General features: G+C 35.4%; 1 protein-coding gene across 2 annotated transcripts in view; it reads left to right on the plus strand.

Annotated features, from left to right (window-relative positions):
• Positions 1-16,243, plus strand: part of STRN (striatin) — an 81,685-nt gene that overhangs the window by 50,473 nt on the left and 14,969 nt on the right. For both annotated transcript variants that reach the window (XM_084900600.1, XM_084900601.1), the window contains 8 exons: positions 1,598-1,734; positions 5,239-5,414; positions 7,150-7,197; positions 8,178-8,299; positions 11,266-11,433; positions 13,043-13,183; positions 14,520-14,627; positions 16,091-16,177. In XM_084900600.1, coding sequence (XP_084756726.1) covers positions 1,598-1,734; positions 5,239-5,414; positions 7,150-7,197; positions 8,178-8,299; positions 11,266-11,433; positions 13,043-13,183; positions 14,520-14,627; positions 16,091-16,177 — 987 coding nt within the window. The remainder of the gene's footprint in view (positions 1-1,597; positions 1,735-5,238; positions 5,415-7,149; positions 7,198-8,177; positions 8,300-11,265; positions 11,434-13,042; positions 13,184-14,519; positions 14,628-16,090; positions 16,178-16,243) is intronic.

The raw sequence follows: 16,243 nt of genomic DNA on the forward strand, positions 1-16,243 counted from the left end.
ATTTCTTTATTTTTATTTTATTAACTGAGGAGGCAGTGCCATACTTAGGAGGCATTATAGTCTTAAGTTCTAAAAAATCTTAGCAATCAAATAAGGTTATGCCTATTGTTGCTTTCTCTCTTCAACCCTCAAGTCTCTTAGTTTAGCCACGGCTATGTGTTTTCGGGATTTTCTTGGCCATTTCTCTAGCACTAACTAAATTAGCCCAAACAATATGTGTGGTCAAATTCCACAGATCTGTCTTTTTTTGTAAGAGTGATTTTTGTTTAACAGCTGCATTAAGTTATATGAAAATATTAGAAAACAAAACAAAACACCTGGCTGAAGACCTAGTTTCAGTCTTGCATGAATCTTGTGGTTAAAATTTTGGCATGAAAATTGCTTTTCTAATTTAAACAATCCCCTCATTATTAGTAAATGTTTAGGGTTCTTTGAATTTCCTTAGAGGATATATGGTATGTTTTGGTAAAACTCATTTGTATTATTGCTGCTTTAATAATAACTAAAGCATGGTGAAACACCTTAATTTGTACTCCACTTTGTTCTTACAAGTTTTTCAGTAGAGTTTCTGCTTCTACTATTTTTAAAAGCACAAAGCTATTATTTCTTTTCAACAATAAAGTAACCACCTATAGAAAACTAGAGTGTCCACCTCTGACAGTTTGTCAGAATAATCTGCATTTATAAAAAATGACATTTTATTATTGGTCAAATTAAATAAAATCTTTATATAATAAATTTTAAATTTTTCTTTTAACTGGTTCTTCTGTGATGGTGACTAACGGGATTGGATTGGTATATGTCCAGTGTTATAAAGTAAGGGTATTTATATTTATCACAAAATAAATCTGACATCTTGAAGCACAGTTGGAAACTAAAGAAAAGTGTTCAAATGGACACTTTAAGAATTTTTTATTAAAATAAGCATTCTTAAATGAAATATAACATACCTATAGAAAACTGCTGAACTCACCAAAGTGTAGCTCAGTGAATTATTACAGAGTGAACCCAACCATGTCACCACTGCCTCTAGGCCAAGGAGCAGGACATGCCCAGGACCGTAGAAGTCCTGCTAGTAATACTCTGATCACTAGCCCTTCTCTCCTCTCCAGAGGGATCCTGATTTCTTCACTACATAGTAGTTTTGCCTCATATTAGCATGTTTCAGTTGTACCGTTCTCATTTGAAATTTTCTACATTCCTCCAGGTTATAGAATTAACAGTTTTATTTGAATGAGACAAACAGTGTGCAGATTTATTTGCTATATATTTTTACTAATTGATAGAAATAATTTGGGTAATTAACAAGAACTGTCATGTGAGGAAAACTGACTCCTTTAGACACATAATTTTTCTGTGCAGTGTAAAAGAAAGGACAGTAACTATTGGGTTTGTTTCATGTTTTATTTTTCTAATTAGATGATATCTTTAGCTATGATTATGACATGAAAAAAGCGAACAATTCTTCAGGATTTTCTGCTCACTGAATTTCATTATGTTTAAAAGCATTTTAAAATAATCACATGTAGACATGCCCTTACTGAGATTAATTACTGACTCTGTAGAGGTGTTTTGTGTTTCTTTTGTCTTCTTCCAGTGGAAGCACTGACGTTTCCTCCTTCCTCTGGGAAGTCATTCATCATGGGAGCAGACGAAGCCCTTGAGAACGAGCTGGGGCTTGGAGAATTGGCAGGCCTTACTGTGGCCAATGAAGCAGATTCGCTGACGTATGACGTGAGTGACCATTTTATTTTTGTTGCTTTTACTTATTTTTGAAAGTAAAAAGTTAATTTTATAGAAAAAGATGGTAATAAAGGAGAAAAGCTTCACAAGTATAGAATTTTATTCATGAATATATTCTAAAGATAAAAATACTTTCCACATCATAGAGGGATTAAAAATTATGTGCTTTACTGAAATCTATATGTTAGTTATGGCTAGCTAATTGGTTTTAGATAAAGGAAAGATTTCCCTTTTCCATTACCATGTTTGGGTTTGTTTTATGTTTTAGGGCATCAGTAATTAATTGAAATTCATGCCTGCCTAAAGGTGTCGTTTGTCTGGCTTCTTTAGTACATCAGTATTCTGCTGAGAAGAGATAGGGTACTCTGAAGGTTTTAAGGCTGACTCATAGTGATTTGGACCAAAATTGAAATGATCATATCTTGATGCAATCAAAACACAGTTGTTTTATAAATGCATTTGTAATTGTTCATCATAATAAATTGTCAGAAAAACAGTTGCTTATTTCATAAACTATTTACAACCTATCTTATCTCTTCATTAAAATCCTCTGACTCTGCTACTTCTTCATCTTCGTTGGAGAACACAGAGTAGTTTCTGATGTGTGAAAGATGTAGGCCAGATGCCTAAGCAAACCATGACGATGATAAGAAAGTATTCCAAAGACGAACCCTCACCACTCACTCCTCTTCCTGGAAATCCAATACTCACACTCTCTGTGCTAAGTCCATTAGTAGGTGTTTTGGTTTCTACCTCCAAAAACAGCTAAAATCCATGATTCTTTATACCTCCCATCCTAGTCCGTTTTCTTCACCTGGAAAGAATATCCTCGGGTGATGAATAACAAAAATAACAGCAAAACTCACACCCTATGCATATGTCATTCTTGTTATATATTATAATAACCCAATATAAACTGACTTCTTGCATTCCATTTTTCCATATGTGATACAGATTGTTATTCAATGTTTTTGTATCCTTGTGTTCTGTATCTGTCTTTTAAACACCATTTAGTTGACTTCTTTTTTTCATCTAATCCTTGACAAACTTTTAAATTGGAGCTTTTAGTCCATTTCTTTTTAAAGTAGTGACTGGTATCTTTGGATTTAAGGATGCCATCTATTTGTGCCACTGTTCTGTGTTTGTTTTTTCTCCTATTTTTGCCTATATAAGGATTGATAATTTTTTATTATTCACCCCTTCCCCCATTATTTGGAGTTTATACACTCACTAGAGGGCCAGTGCACAAAATTTGTGCACAGTTAGGGTCCCTAGGTCTGGTTGGCGATCAGGACCGATCAGGGCCTTCTGGCTACCGGCCTGGGCAAATGTCTCTGACATTGATATTTCTTTCTCTCTCTCCCTTTTCCACTCCCTTCCACTCTCTCCAAAAAATCAATGGAAATATACTCTCAGGTGAGGATTAAAAAAACGACAAAACTCACACCCTGTGTATATGTTATTCTTGTTATATATTTTATTTCTCTATATATTTATCTCCAACAAGGTACTACTTTGTACACTTGATATTAAATTAGTATTATCCGTTTACACTATCCATTTTTCCTTTTTCCATTTTCCCTGTGTGTCTGACTGTCCATCTGGGATCACTTTCCCTTTATTCTCTCTTTAGTGAAAATCTACTGGTGGCCAGTAATCTGTTTCTGGTTTTCTTAAATTTTCTTTATTTCACCAAAATGGGTTAACTTATCTTTAGTACTGAATTCCAATTAGCAAGGGTTGTTTTTTTAAGCACTCTAGATATATTATTTCATTGTCCTTTTTTGTTGTTTTCTGCTAAAATTAATTGTCATTTCTATTGGTCATACAATGATGGTCCGATCCCCCCCCCCCCCCAGCCCCCCAACTGATATTTCCCTATGTCCTGATTGTCAGCCAAGGTTTAGTTTTCTTTTTATTAAACTTCTTAGATCATCAGCTTTGTAAGTTCTCAGCCATTTATCTTTACACTACTCTATCACTATCCCCCATAATAAAACTCTAGTTATAGTGTTAGATCTTCTTTTTATAGCCTCTGTCTCCTATTTCCTTTTTCTGTATTTTTCATCTTTTATTTTTTCATACTTCAATCTAGATTATTTTATGGCCCATCTTCCAGTTCACTACTTTTCAGTTATGTGTAATTTGTAATTAAACTAGTTGATTGCGGTCTTATATTTTTGCTTCTAGAATTCCTCATTGTTTATAGATTTCTGCCAAAATTGTAAATTTTGCGTTTTTATCTTCTTGAACATAGTAAGCATGATTATTTTAAAATTTGAATCAGAAACTCTAGTTCTTTTAATATTATGTGTTGTTTCTGCTTCCCCCCCCCCCTCATTTATATTTTATTATCTCATATGGGCACAGCTATCTTTTATTATGTCCAAATAACTATATTTGAAAAATTGTCTGTAGAATAACTTTGGGCCTAGGATGGTATCTTCCCCCAGAGAGTATATTTTAATTTGCTTTTGTCGGTTGCCTGCAGCCATTAGAAATCTATATCACCTCACCCCATTTTCAGGTTTGGATATGATCTATGTATAGCTAATCTGCAGTCCCTACAAGGGCTTATGTACTTCCAGTTTACTCTCTTGTCTAAGATGCAGCCCTTTGAAAACAAAACCCAAAGCAAGGTAGTTCACCAATCCCTGTTTTTTGGACAGTCCCTGGACACCAGTTTGCATCCCCCTGTACTGCAGAGGAGTCAGAAGCACAGCTCCACCTCTCAGCCATCACTGGTATCAGTAAACACTGTCTGGGAAAAACTCCAAATATCAGACTCTCCTTCTTAGACCTCTGGCCACGCCTGGAGTGTGAGAGTTCATACATGGTGCTAGTGTAAAGTCATAGACCAACCTGTCACTTGGAATGAAAACATTGTGCTTTTATTTTTTAGTTGTTGAGATGGAGTTTCTGTGGAGAAAAACAGCACAGTGATGTGTGTGTTTTGTCAGTGAAATCTATTTTTGTAACATTTGATTGTCTCTTCTAATTTTAACATTTTATGTTTCCAGTTCATAAACTTTGTTACCAATTTGATGAAAAAGTTTAGTTTTTAGAGAGTATTGAAAAGCTCAGAAGTATAATATTCTATAATGTTAACATGTTTAAAGATAACTTGGTTTTTTAACTTTTACCCAAAATTAGTTTCTGTACTAGGATGAATAATTTAGGTTGAAATTACTTGTTTTTAATCATCCTAGTGAAGATTGATTTTACTCTTTTAAATTATTTCATCCTTTTTCGGTATTGGATTGTTGCCTGTTTTCTTATTATAGTACTTATATTTCTTCAAAGAAAACCACTATTGATATATTGCTCATTTTGTTTACTGATTTGATTATTTACATTTAAAAATCATATTGTTTTGAAAGTTGTAGAATGTGATGGTTTAATAAATCAGCAAGAATTAATGTTGAAATACAGCTTCCCCCCCACCTCCCATCCTGATCTAAATGTATAAGCATTTTTCTTTTGTTTCTTTAATAGATAGCAAATAATAAAGATGCACTGAGGAAGACATGGAACCCTAAATTTACATTAAGAAGTCACTTTGATGGCATTCGAGCCCTTGCTTTCCACCCTACTGAGCCCGTTTTGATAACAGCATCAGAAGATCACACATTAAAAATGTGGAATTTACAGAAAACAGCCCCAGCCAAAAAGTGAGAATATTCTACTTTAACTTTATTTGAATATTTTAATTAACAGATTTTCAGCAGAAAAATACTGACTTTATTATTTACTGTTAAATTCTCATATATCTCTTCTTTCTTCACCATGTCATATAATTTAGAGTGTTTTCCCCTTCATACTCACAGTCTAATACTAGGTTAGAAAACTGACACTTAGGGAGGAATGATGTGATCTGGTTTCCCAGGAATCCTGATTGCAATCCTTATACAATATTTTAAATGTTTGTCACGTTTGGGAGCCCTTTAAATGTACTGGAAGTTCTATTGCTGTAAATAGGTATAGGCTGTATGATCATCACACTCGGACCTCAATCTGTTCCGTTGTTCACAAGCTTTGGACTTTTGGAGTGGAAGGGAGGGGAGGAGGGATCCTCTTTGGCCTTGTCTTTATGTTTAGATACTTTCCACATTTTCCGTATGTCTGCCAAGACGTCTAGACTGAAAGGCAGTGTTGTTGCCATCGCATACCTGCTAGCCTTGGCCCCCTTGGTTTTTCTCTAGACCTGGACAGACATGAGTTGGTGCAGACCCTTTTATTAGTCACCACGCTAGTCCTCATAACACTTGTTGGGGTCCTTATTGGAGCTCCTTTCTTCCTTGGGTCACATGGTCCAGAACCCAGCATCTGCCAGCAAAGACCCGGTTTCTGTAGTGTCAGGCATTTCTGTTATTGGAAGAGTGGAAATGAATTTCAAATGGAGGAGATGACAGAGTTTTATTATTGGTAGAGGATATCTATTCCCCATGTAAAAGAGATCAGTGACATTCCTGCTGTGAGTCATATATAGACTAGATAAATACTTGATTTATCAGTATTTATCAACTGCTTCAGATCTTGCTAAAACCAAGTGAATTCTAACTTGGATCACGTATCTTCAGCATAAAAAAAATACTTCTGTTTAGTTCTGGTTCTTTGGTCACAGTGGGCATCACATTAGACGAGCAGTGTTTCCCAAAGTGTGGTGTGCGTACCCCCAGGGGTACGGGAAGAGTTCGGTGGGGATATGCACTGCACCGTGCTTAGCTGGGCCTAATTCTACGTTCTCATGAGTACGAGGGGTACTCAACATTACGAAAATTATAGAAGGGGTACACATATGTCAAAAGTTTGGGAAACACGACTAGAGAATATGAATGTTTCATCATATATTCTTGACTAAATTTTAAGAAAAATATTGAAGCACATTTCTTATTGATGATAGCTTAGTAATAATACCTTCATTTATAAATAACAGTGTCCTGTTCATCTTTGAACTTGAAACTTTGGAAATGACTCGAGAAGAGAGACCATATGCCTCTAAAAACTTGCATACAATGTAGAATATGGACTTTAAACCCATCAACAGTCATGGCTAGTTTAGGCACTGTAGAGCACTCATACACTCAGAATTCTGAGTAATGAATGAACTGATGACTTGGACAGTATCTACAAGTATTAAGGACAAACATAGTAACCCGCATGGAAATACCAGGAAGTTAAAGTGTATGGTCCTGTCCTAAATGGTTTTTCTTGCAGAATCACATTTGGTGTTATCACTATTTTTGTTTGTTTTATTTTAAACATAAAGGAATCTGAAATTCCAGAAGATTAAATAATTTGCCTAACAACGCTGGAAATCGAGTCCAGAATTTATGATGTAATTCAGTAATATTGTTTACTGCTGAGACTTAGAGAGGTAAACACCGTCTTTTCTCTCTGATTTAGGAGCACTTCTCTTGATGTGGAGCCAATCTACACATTCAGGGCTCATAAGTAAGTATGTGCTCTTTAAAAAAATAAACATCATTATTAATCAGCTGGATTGGGATATTTTATTTTCTTTCACTATGTATTTGTGTTATGTATTTTTGAATGTAGTAGCTTTTTTTGTAATTGTAAAAGAAATGGGCAGATAATGTTAAAAATAATTTATCACTACCAAATAGGAATTCTTGCTGAAATTATATTTTATTTGCATGATGTTTAAATAATGCTTATATCTTTCTTAAAAGAAAGTTGAGGCAATTATGTTGAAATATTAGAAATCTTGCCCTTTTTTTTCACTTAAAGATAACCTACATAAAAATATCCAAGAATATTTTTCTTGTGATCACATATTGCTTTTTCTGTTAAGCTTTGTAACACAGAGATTATAATACTTTTTAAAAAATATATATTTTTATTAATTTCAGAGAGGAAGGGGGAGGGATAGACTGATAGAAACATCAGTAATGAGAGAGAATCATTGATCAGCTGCCTCCCACACATCCCCTGCTGAGGATCGAGCCCGCAACCTGGGCATGTGCCCTTGACTGGAATCAAACCCAGGACCCTTCAGTCCGCAGGCAGATGCTCTATTTATTGAGACAAACTGGCTAGGGCTACAACACTTTTTATATAAAGGTTAGATAGTAAATATTTGTAGGCTTTGCAAGATATATATCTATATCTATATATTTTTTTATTTTATTGTTTTAGTTTAGTTTGGATCTATAACCCTTTTAAAAATGTAAGATGCAGTATTAGTTTGAGGACTGTTCAAAAGCAGACCATTGGCTGGTTTGGGCCATAGTCTACCAACCTTTGGTGTAGCAAAGGAAGAAAAATCAACTATGCTTTGATAGTATCATTAGTATCATTCACTGTACAGAGCTGAAAAATAGAAAGCCATTTGAATAATTAAGTATTCTTAATTTTCGTGAGTCTTATTACCAGATTCTTTTTGAGACTAGAAATTGGTTGTTGTCTCCCAGAGGTCCAGTGCTCTGTGTGGTGATGAGCAGCAACGGTGAGCAGTGTTACAGTGGTGGCACCGATGGGCTGATCCAGGGCTGGAACACGACCAACCCCAACATCGACCCCTATGACTCCTATGGTATGTGAGTCTCCAAAGATAGAAAAGAATAAAACGTTTTCTTTTTACACATTTCACATAGCATTAAAGGAGAAAATGAGATATTTTAAAAAATAAATTGATAAAAGAGAACTATATCTTTGTTCAAAAGAACTCCTGTATTTAAGAACCAATTTGATATATAATGTAAAAAAAAAAAAAAAAGTATTCTTCCTGAGAAAATAGTTCCCAACACCCAAAATCTTATTGATGGGCGATGCTGGGTTGGTTGACAGTTGTTTTTGTCATTTTAGGCATCTAAGCAGTACTTGACACATTATTATTAATCTGTAATCATATTTCATCTCTATTCTGATAAACAACTTTGAAGGAAAATGCATTTAGCATCATCATCTTGATCAATTATGGAAGGGCATAGAGGCTAATGACTTGTGGCACCAAAATATTTGAAAGGAATTATAAGTTCAGAAGTGCCAGGAGGCACAAATCCTTATTATAATCTGTTACTAGCTATTACCTTAAAATTCCTTGTAAAAACTGGTTTAGGAATTGACTGTTTTGGTTTTTTTTTCTATTCTAGAATGGTGTCATATTTACCATTAAACCATATTTTATTTTCATTATTACTTTAGATTAATTTTATCACCAAACCAAAGATAAGAAATTCAATAAATAAAAAAATTTCCAACACTTATTTAATAAGCATGTAACGTATATTTTGTGAGAGGTGAACTTCCTCTCTCTCCCTGGTTCTCTTGCTCATTTATGTGTTTCATGCTTTTCCTTGCTTCCTTTATCTAACAGGGGATCGATCGATCAGTTGTCCTCATTCTGTCCCAAGCCAACCCTTCTGCTTTTGCTCTTGACCCCATTGTCTCTTGTTTCTTTTGAAACATGCTACCCTCCTCCCACTCTCTACCCCAAGTCTCTCTGGCTCTCATCTTAAGCCTCTTTGTTCTCTTCTCATCCCCTGAGCATATAAATAAATTCAGGTATCCCCCTATCCTGAGCAAGGGGAAGCCTTTTCTGGCTTTGTTTCCCTCCCTGGCTTCTGTTTAGACAGAATCTGTGTGTCCGTGATGGTGGAAAACACATTCACTGGGTACTAATTCCATGTCCCTTCCCGGGGCACCGCCTCCCTTTGCATTCCATCTTCTGCTCACGCCGCTTAAGAGAACAGGATTTTCATTCTGATCCCAAGGGTATTTTCAGTCCTTGTTTTACTAGATGTATTGGCTCTCTGAAACTGGACCATTCTATCCTCTTTTAAATTTGTCCACTATTGGCATTTTTTAAAAATTATTATTGGCATTTTTGACATGTAACTCTGTGACAGTTTCTCTTCCCTATCCTTCATAAACTCCTTTTCTTTTTTTATCTTAAATATTGGCATTCATCAAGGTCCAGGCCCTAGCTCATTCTTTACATTGTTCACATATTCTTTTTTAGATTGAATCCACTGCCATGATTTTATATGTTGTTGACTCATAAGTCTCCTCTTTAAGCGTCAGACTGCCTTTAGAAGATGTTAAAGTGTCTGTCTCATTGTCCATAAGTCCTCTTCAGTGCTGTATTTCTTCTCCCATATACTACTTACTAGTTGGTGGCTCTACAGAATTACCCCAATTAGAAACCTATAGATTATCCTCGATTCCTGTTTTACTATCCACATCTTAACATTACTTAGTCTTTTTTTTTATGTCATTCCTAAATATTTTTTTTTAAATTTACTCCTGCTCTTTCCTTTTTGCCACTGCCCTTGCTTGGGTCTTCATCATCACTCTCAGTCTAATGAGACAGTCCCCTTGCTTCATCTGGATTTTGTTTAGACTGTTTTCTTTACAGAGTTACCTTATTAAGTAGGTACTTCACCCTGCTGACCCTGGGAAACCCTTCCCTACTGCTTTTAGGGTAATTCTCAAGTGCCTTAATGTGTCATAGAAGTCTCACTATAAACTAGCCACTCTTTATCTGGTCTACTTCCTGCCTCAAACTTCATACTCCGGTAATTCTAAGTTGCTTATTTCCTCACATATTACATTATTGTTCCTTCTGTGGTTTTGTAGGCGCTGCCTCTTTTACCAGGAACGAGTGACTCCTGTTCTTTGCCTACTGACATCTGTTCACTCTAGGTGTCATTCTCCCAGTTACTGTCCCTGTAACTGGTTTCTGTCACTATTGCTGTACTTGTCACACTGTCTTTTGAGGACAAGGATGGTATTATGTCTTAGTCATCTGTGTGGCCCTGGCATATTAGCATAGTACCTAACACACAGTATGTCTTTAATAAATACTTTAGGATGTGACAGAGAGGATATAGGACAGATAACAACAGTAACATTTTACTCTTAACCTCTGTGAGCCATCTTGAAGGTGAGGATTAATAATTTCCAATTTGACTTTTGTCATGAAACAGTGCTAAGTAACCATCTCCCTGCCTCCTCCCTCTCCCCCCTGCACATCATTCATATGTCAGTTACTGCTGTTAGAGAATTTGGGGGTCTCAGTTCATGTCCTTTATGTCAGAGGCCCGTTGCTCCCAGGAATAACGGCCGTTCGTGGCGCTGTGGGGTAGTGGCTGAGGAGTACATCCACAGTGCTCCAGGAGGAGGAGGAGGGGGGATCTCTCTCCACTTCCTCAGGGAGTGTGAGTGTGCTTTCTCTGAAGTAGTTAAATTCAGATGATTTATGTGTCTTAACATGCTCTTTAAATAAAATATCTAGACAAATGGAAGAAAAAAGGGAGGGAGGACGAAATGCCTAATTTTTTAAAATAGAAAAATGTGTACTTTGTCATTTTAATTTCTAAATTTTAAACCCTAAATTTGCATATTTTCAAGCCTATTATTAATTGTAGCATTTCAGAAAAAATTAGACAGTAGGAAGCATATTTTATACTGTTATCATGTCCTTTTGTTTTCTCCGGATTCTAAGAATCTTTTTAAGTTGCTTTTCTCCTGACTTTGCCTTCTTGCTGTTTCCTGTAGACCCTTCTGTCTTAAGGGGCCCTCTGCTCGGCCACACGGACGCAGTCTGGGGTCTGGCTTACAGTGCAGCGCACCAGCGTTTGCTGTCCTGTTCAGCAGATGGCACTCTTCGTCTATGGAACACAACTGAGGTTGCTCCGGCCTTAAGTGTGTTTAATGATAATCAAGGTACATACTTTTAAAATCATTTTACTGAATCTTTTATAAAATTCTAAATTATCTATGTCTTATTATAAAAACAAACATGTAAATAAATAAATGATTCCATACATTTTTACGGTTTAAATTTAATTTGAAAGGTTTTTGAAGTTGTGAAAATACATATATTTGAATTTTCAACTTATTATGTATAAGTTTTAAAAACATAGTATTTGGTGAAAGAACACATCTTTAAAATTTTTTTAGTTGAGATATAATCTGATTTTTACTGTATATAAATTATAAGGATACATTTTAATGAGTTTGACAAATGCATAACTCTTACATCAAGATATAAACATTTATTTTCCTCCATAAACTTTTTTTATGATCTTCCCAGTCCATCCCCTCCCCCAATGCCCACACACAGGTACCCACTGTTGTGATTTCTTTCATCATAGATTAGTTTTGTCTATTCTAAAAGTTCATATAAATGAAATCATAAAATGTGTATTCTTTTTATGTCTGGGCTTTTACTCTCACAATAATATTTTTATGATTCATCTATGTTGTAGTAAGTATCAATAACTTATTTATATTGTTTAGTAGTATTTTATTAAACCACATTGTGTTTACTCATTTACTTCTTAATGGACATTTGGATTGTTTTCAGTTTTTGACTGTTTTGAACAAGCTGCTGTGAACATTCCTATGTTTTTATTATAGGTGGGTAAAGACCTAGAAGTAGAATTGTGTGTTTGACCTTATGTGAAATTGCCAGACTTTTCCCCAGAGTGGTTATGCCATGTTACACCACTGACAGGATTCCTGTTGTTCTACATCCTTAGTTACTAACATTTGGTGTTGTCAGTCTATTTAATTTTAGTCATTCTGATATGTAGCAGTGTTTCATTGTGACTTAATTTGCATTTCTTTGGTGGCTAATTCTTTTGAGCACTTTATTTGTGTGCTTATTGGCCATTAATATATCTTCGGTAATATACACATTTTTAAACTATTTGTTTTATTTTGAATCAAATGGAAAAATCAGATTATATTCATATATACATATTCTATTTTTTATGTTTATAAATAAGCTTCAAATTTTAACCAAGTTTTACCAATTATAGATGATAAATAAAAATACCTTCTTTATTCTTGAGCTGTGATAATGTGTGTCTAGGTTTTGATAAGTTGCCTGCATTTAATATTTGCATGATTACCAGTAACAATTTGGAGCTGCACATCTTAAATTCTTAAATTTTTGATGAGTTAGAATTCCTACTCAGAGATGGGCTTTTAAAATGAAGAATGTCCAATGATGCCGCTCTAAGCTGCAGGTTGAGGTAGAAGCAGCAAAACTTGTAGTCCATACATGTTTTTCATTTATTTTTTGAGTAAAGGCTTGCATTCCATTTATGTATTAGCTGAGTAACAGGTAGAAGATGTGCTGAACAGGTAAGAGTAACAAAATCAGCTAGGGCTAAAAGAAAAAAAAGAAATAATCTCCATTGAATGGCAATGAGCACATTTTTATCCTAATGTTGAGCTTTACTCCTCAGGGAAATCATGCTATTATTTGTTTTGCTATATTTTAAGCATATTGCTAAGTAGACCCTCTAATTATGTTCTTTTTTAGAATATGGAATCCCTGCCTCTGTGGATCTAGTAAGCAGTGACCCGAGCCTTATGGTAGCATCATTCAGCAAAGGATATACAAGCATCTTTAACATGGAAACACAACAACGCATTCTCACTTTAGAATCCAATCTAGATACGAGTATGTATAATAGTCCTTAAATAGTCTTCATCATAATGAAAGAATTGACTATGAAAAATGCTTGTCATTCTAAAGTCTTCAGCCTGCTAAATCACAGAACATAGTTGCTTAGTTAGAAGGATATAATAACTTACAATTGACTTTAAATCTTTGGGTTAAGTTTATGCACATTTATAACTATAATAGAGGCCCGTTGCATGAAGATTGATGCAATAGGCCTTCCTTCCCATGGCTTCCAGCACCCAGGAGCCAGGCCTTTGCTCTGGCTGCTGCCTTCAGTCTTTGCTTCTATAGCTGCCTCCGCCACCTGCTTTCCCCCTCATATCAGGCATCCCACCCTGCCAGGCCACTACCCAGAGGCCTAGAGCAGCTGGGTGGCAGGGCCTGCCGCTATCTTTGTTGGGATAATTTGCATATTCACTCCTGATTGGCTGGTGGTCATCGTGAAGTGATGGTCAATTTGCATATTTCTTTTATTAGTGTAGACTATTTGAAATAGCATTTGATCTATTTATTCCAAAGAGGAGTCAAGTTGATTTTATGCCTAATGATTAGTTTTCTATTTTGTTTGAAGAAAATATTTATTTGGAATAAAAAATATTTTTCATTTCTCATAATATATATTCAATATATATATATTTTTAAAATATATTTTATGATTTTTTGCAGAGAGGAAGGGAGAGAGCTAGAGAGCTAGAAACGTCGATGAGAGAGAAACATCGACCAGCTGCCTCTTGCACACCCCCAACTGGGGATGTGCCCGCAACCAAGGTACATGCCCTGGACCGGAATCGAACCTGGGACCTTTCAGTCCGCAGGCCAACGCTCTACCACTGAGCCAAACCGGTTTCGGCATTTCTCATAATATTTTTTAAACCAACTTAACTTTATGTTAATGATAGAATTTGACACTGCTCCTTACTGGTTAGACTATAGATTAAGCTGTACCTCTCAAAATCCCAAATCTGAAGTTTCTTATTGGATACAGGAAGCCAGGAGATAATTTCTCAGGTTGTAAAGAAGTTATCACAGAATTATTTTGTTTGGGGTTTTTTTTTATCCATTGCTTCTTTATTCTTAATCCAGGCAATTACATTTTAGGCTGCAGTTGCTAAACGTAGATAGCAGGTGGTACCTCTAGGTTTTTCAGGATAGTTTTGCTCTGGCAGCTCTCATTTCCTAACATTAAAATTTTGAACACAATTTCAGAATAAACTAAAAACAAACTAAAGAGACATAATTTACTTTTTCAGTGTCTTAGAGTATTCAGTTCTCTTTTGTGTGAAGAAATAGTAGCTTTGACTAAGTTGTGTTGTTTTTAATTTTTTCTTTTTAGCAGTCAACTCTTCCTGCCAAATAAATAGAGTCATTAGTCACCCCACTCTTCCCATCAGCATCACTGCTCATGAGGACAGGCACATCAAATTCTATGATAACAATACAGGTAAGAATGTATTTAAAATTGATTATTATTAAAGCAAAAAGAAAGTCTTCACTCTATGTAGGCCGATTTTGGTATCTGTCCATGGCTTTGTCATCAGGGAATAGGCATTGAAATGTGCGTGCCCTCCCAGCTCAGCTTCTGTTCATTTCATTCAGATCTGCTGAGAACTCCTTGTTGTGATAGCATATAGAATTATCTTAGTTTATTTAATATTAAGCACATGCTATATTTTTGCTCTAGAGTCAAGGTTATCAGTAGGTACATAATGAAAATTTTATTCAAATACCAATAAAAATGATCTCTTACTGTGAATATATTGGTAGAAAGTATGAGTAGAGGCACATATGATGATTACCGTATTTTTCGGACCATAAGACGCACCGGACCATAAGACGCACCAGTTTTTAGAGAAGGGAAATGAAGAAAAAAAGATTCTGAAACAAATAGTGTCCTAAAATATTTTATGTGCATTAAAACCCAACATCACAGTCATAAACACATGTAATCAACCCTGTAAAGTAAACAGCAGCATTTAGAACCATTTTAGAGTCGGGCAAGCACACAGAGACCACACAGAGCCTGGCAAGTAAAAAAACTTTTTTTTACAGTATATGTGTAGGCTATATTTGGACCATAAGACGCAGGGACTTTTCCCCCCCACTTCTGGGGGAAAAAAAGTGCGTCTTATGGTCCGAAAAATACGGTATATTTTGTTTGAAATTATTCGGTTTTTGAATAGCCTTAGTGTTCAGATGGAAAATCCCCGAGTCATTGGTTATATTTTATTTGTTTTTACATGGACTAATCTTTTTCGCATTATAATACTGACTATTTGGTCCTGATTTATTTGAATTGAGGCTTTTCCACTTTTTATTGGATTACATTTCACTAGTCTAAAGGAAATTCATGAAGAGCTCTGCTGGGCGAAAACACTGTATTATCAGCCATATTTACCTGAGTGTCCGCTATTGGCTTTGTAAATATGTTAACTTTTGCTGACTTTACTTAGCTGTGAGTGACTTAATGTTCTCGAACTCTAGACTATATTGTCTCCACCAAAACTGTGGCCAGTTTTCTCTCTGTTCCTTTATCTTTGTATCAGTCTCTTCTTCTGTTCCCACAATCCATATAATTTGCTTGTAGCTAAAGGATGCAAAGTAGGTGGTTAATGTCTGAGTTCTAGTTGATGCACATGGCTTAAAGGGATATCTGTGTACAAATTACTGACTTTTATATTGTGATTTGAAAGACAAAAACATAATCTGGAATTTGAGCTTTTGTTTCTCATCAGTAGCATGGCCAGAGTAGAGAGGGCGATCTGTTTTAAGTGATGAAAAAAGCTATTGATGCAGTAAGTACACAGAGAGAGTACTTAACGTTGCTGGAGAAACCTGTATAATGTAGTAACTGGCGTATATTTGTAGAAAGATATTCATAAAGAATAACAATCTCTTTTTCCAAAGGCAAACTGATCCACTCAATGGTAGCCCACCTAGAAGCCGTTACAAGTTTAGCAGTTGATCCTAATGGCCTGTACTTGATGTCTGGCAGTAAGTACATCAGCTATGGATAATTTATTTATTTTTGTCATTTTCATGTTAATGTAGTTTACTTTT

The sequence above is a fragment of the Pipistrellus hanaki genome (genome assembly GCF_964339955.1).
Source record: "Pipistrellus hanaki genome assembly, chromosome: 12".
NCBI lineage: Eukaryota > Metazoa > Chordata > Mammalia > Chiroptera > Vespertilionidae > Pipistrellus > Pipistrellus hanaki.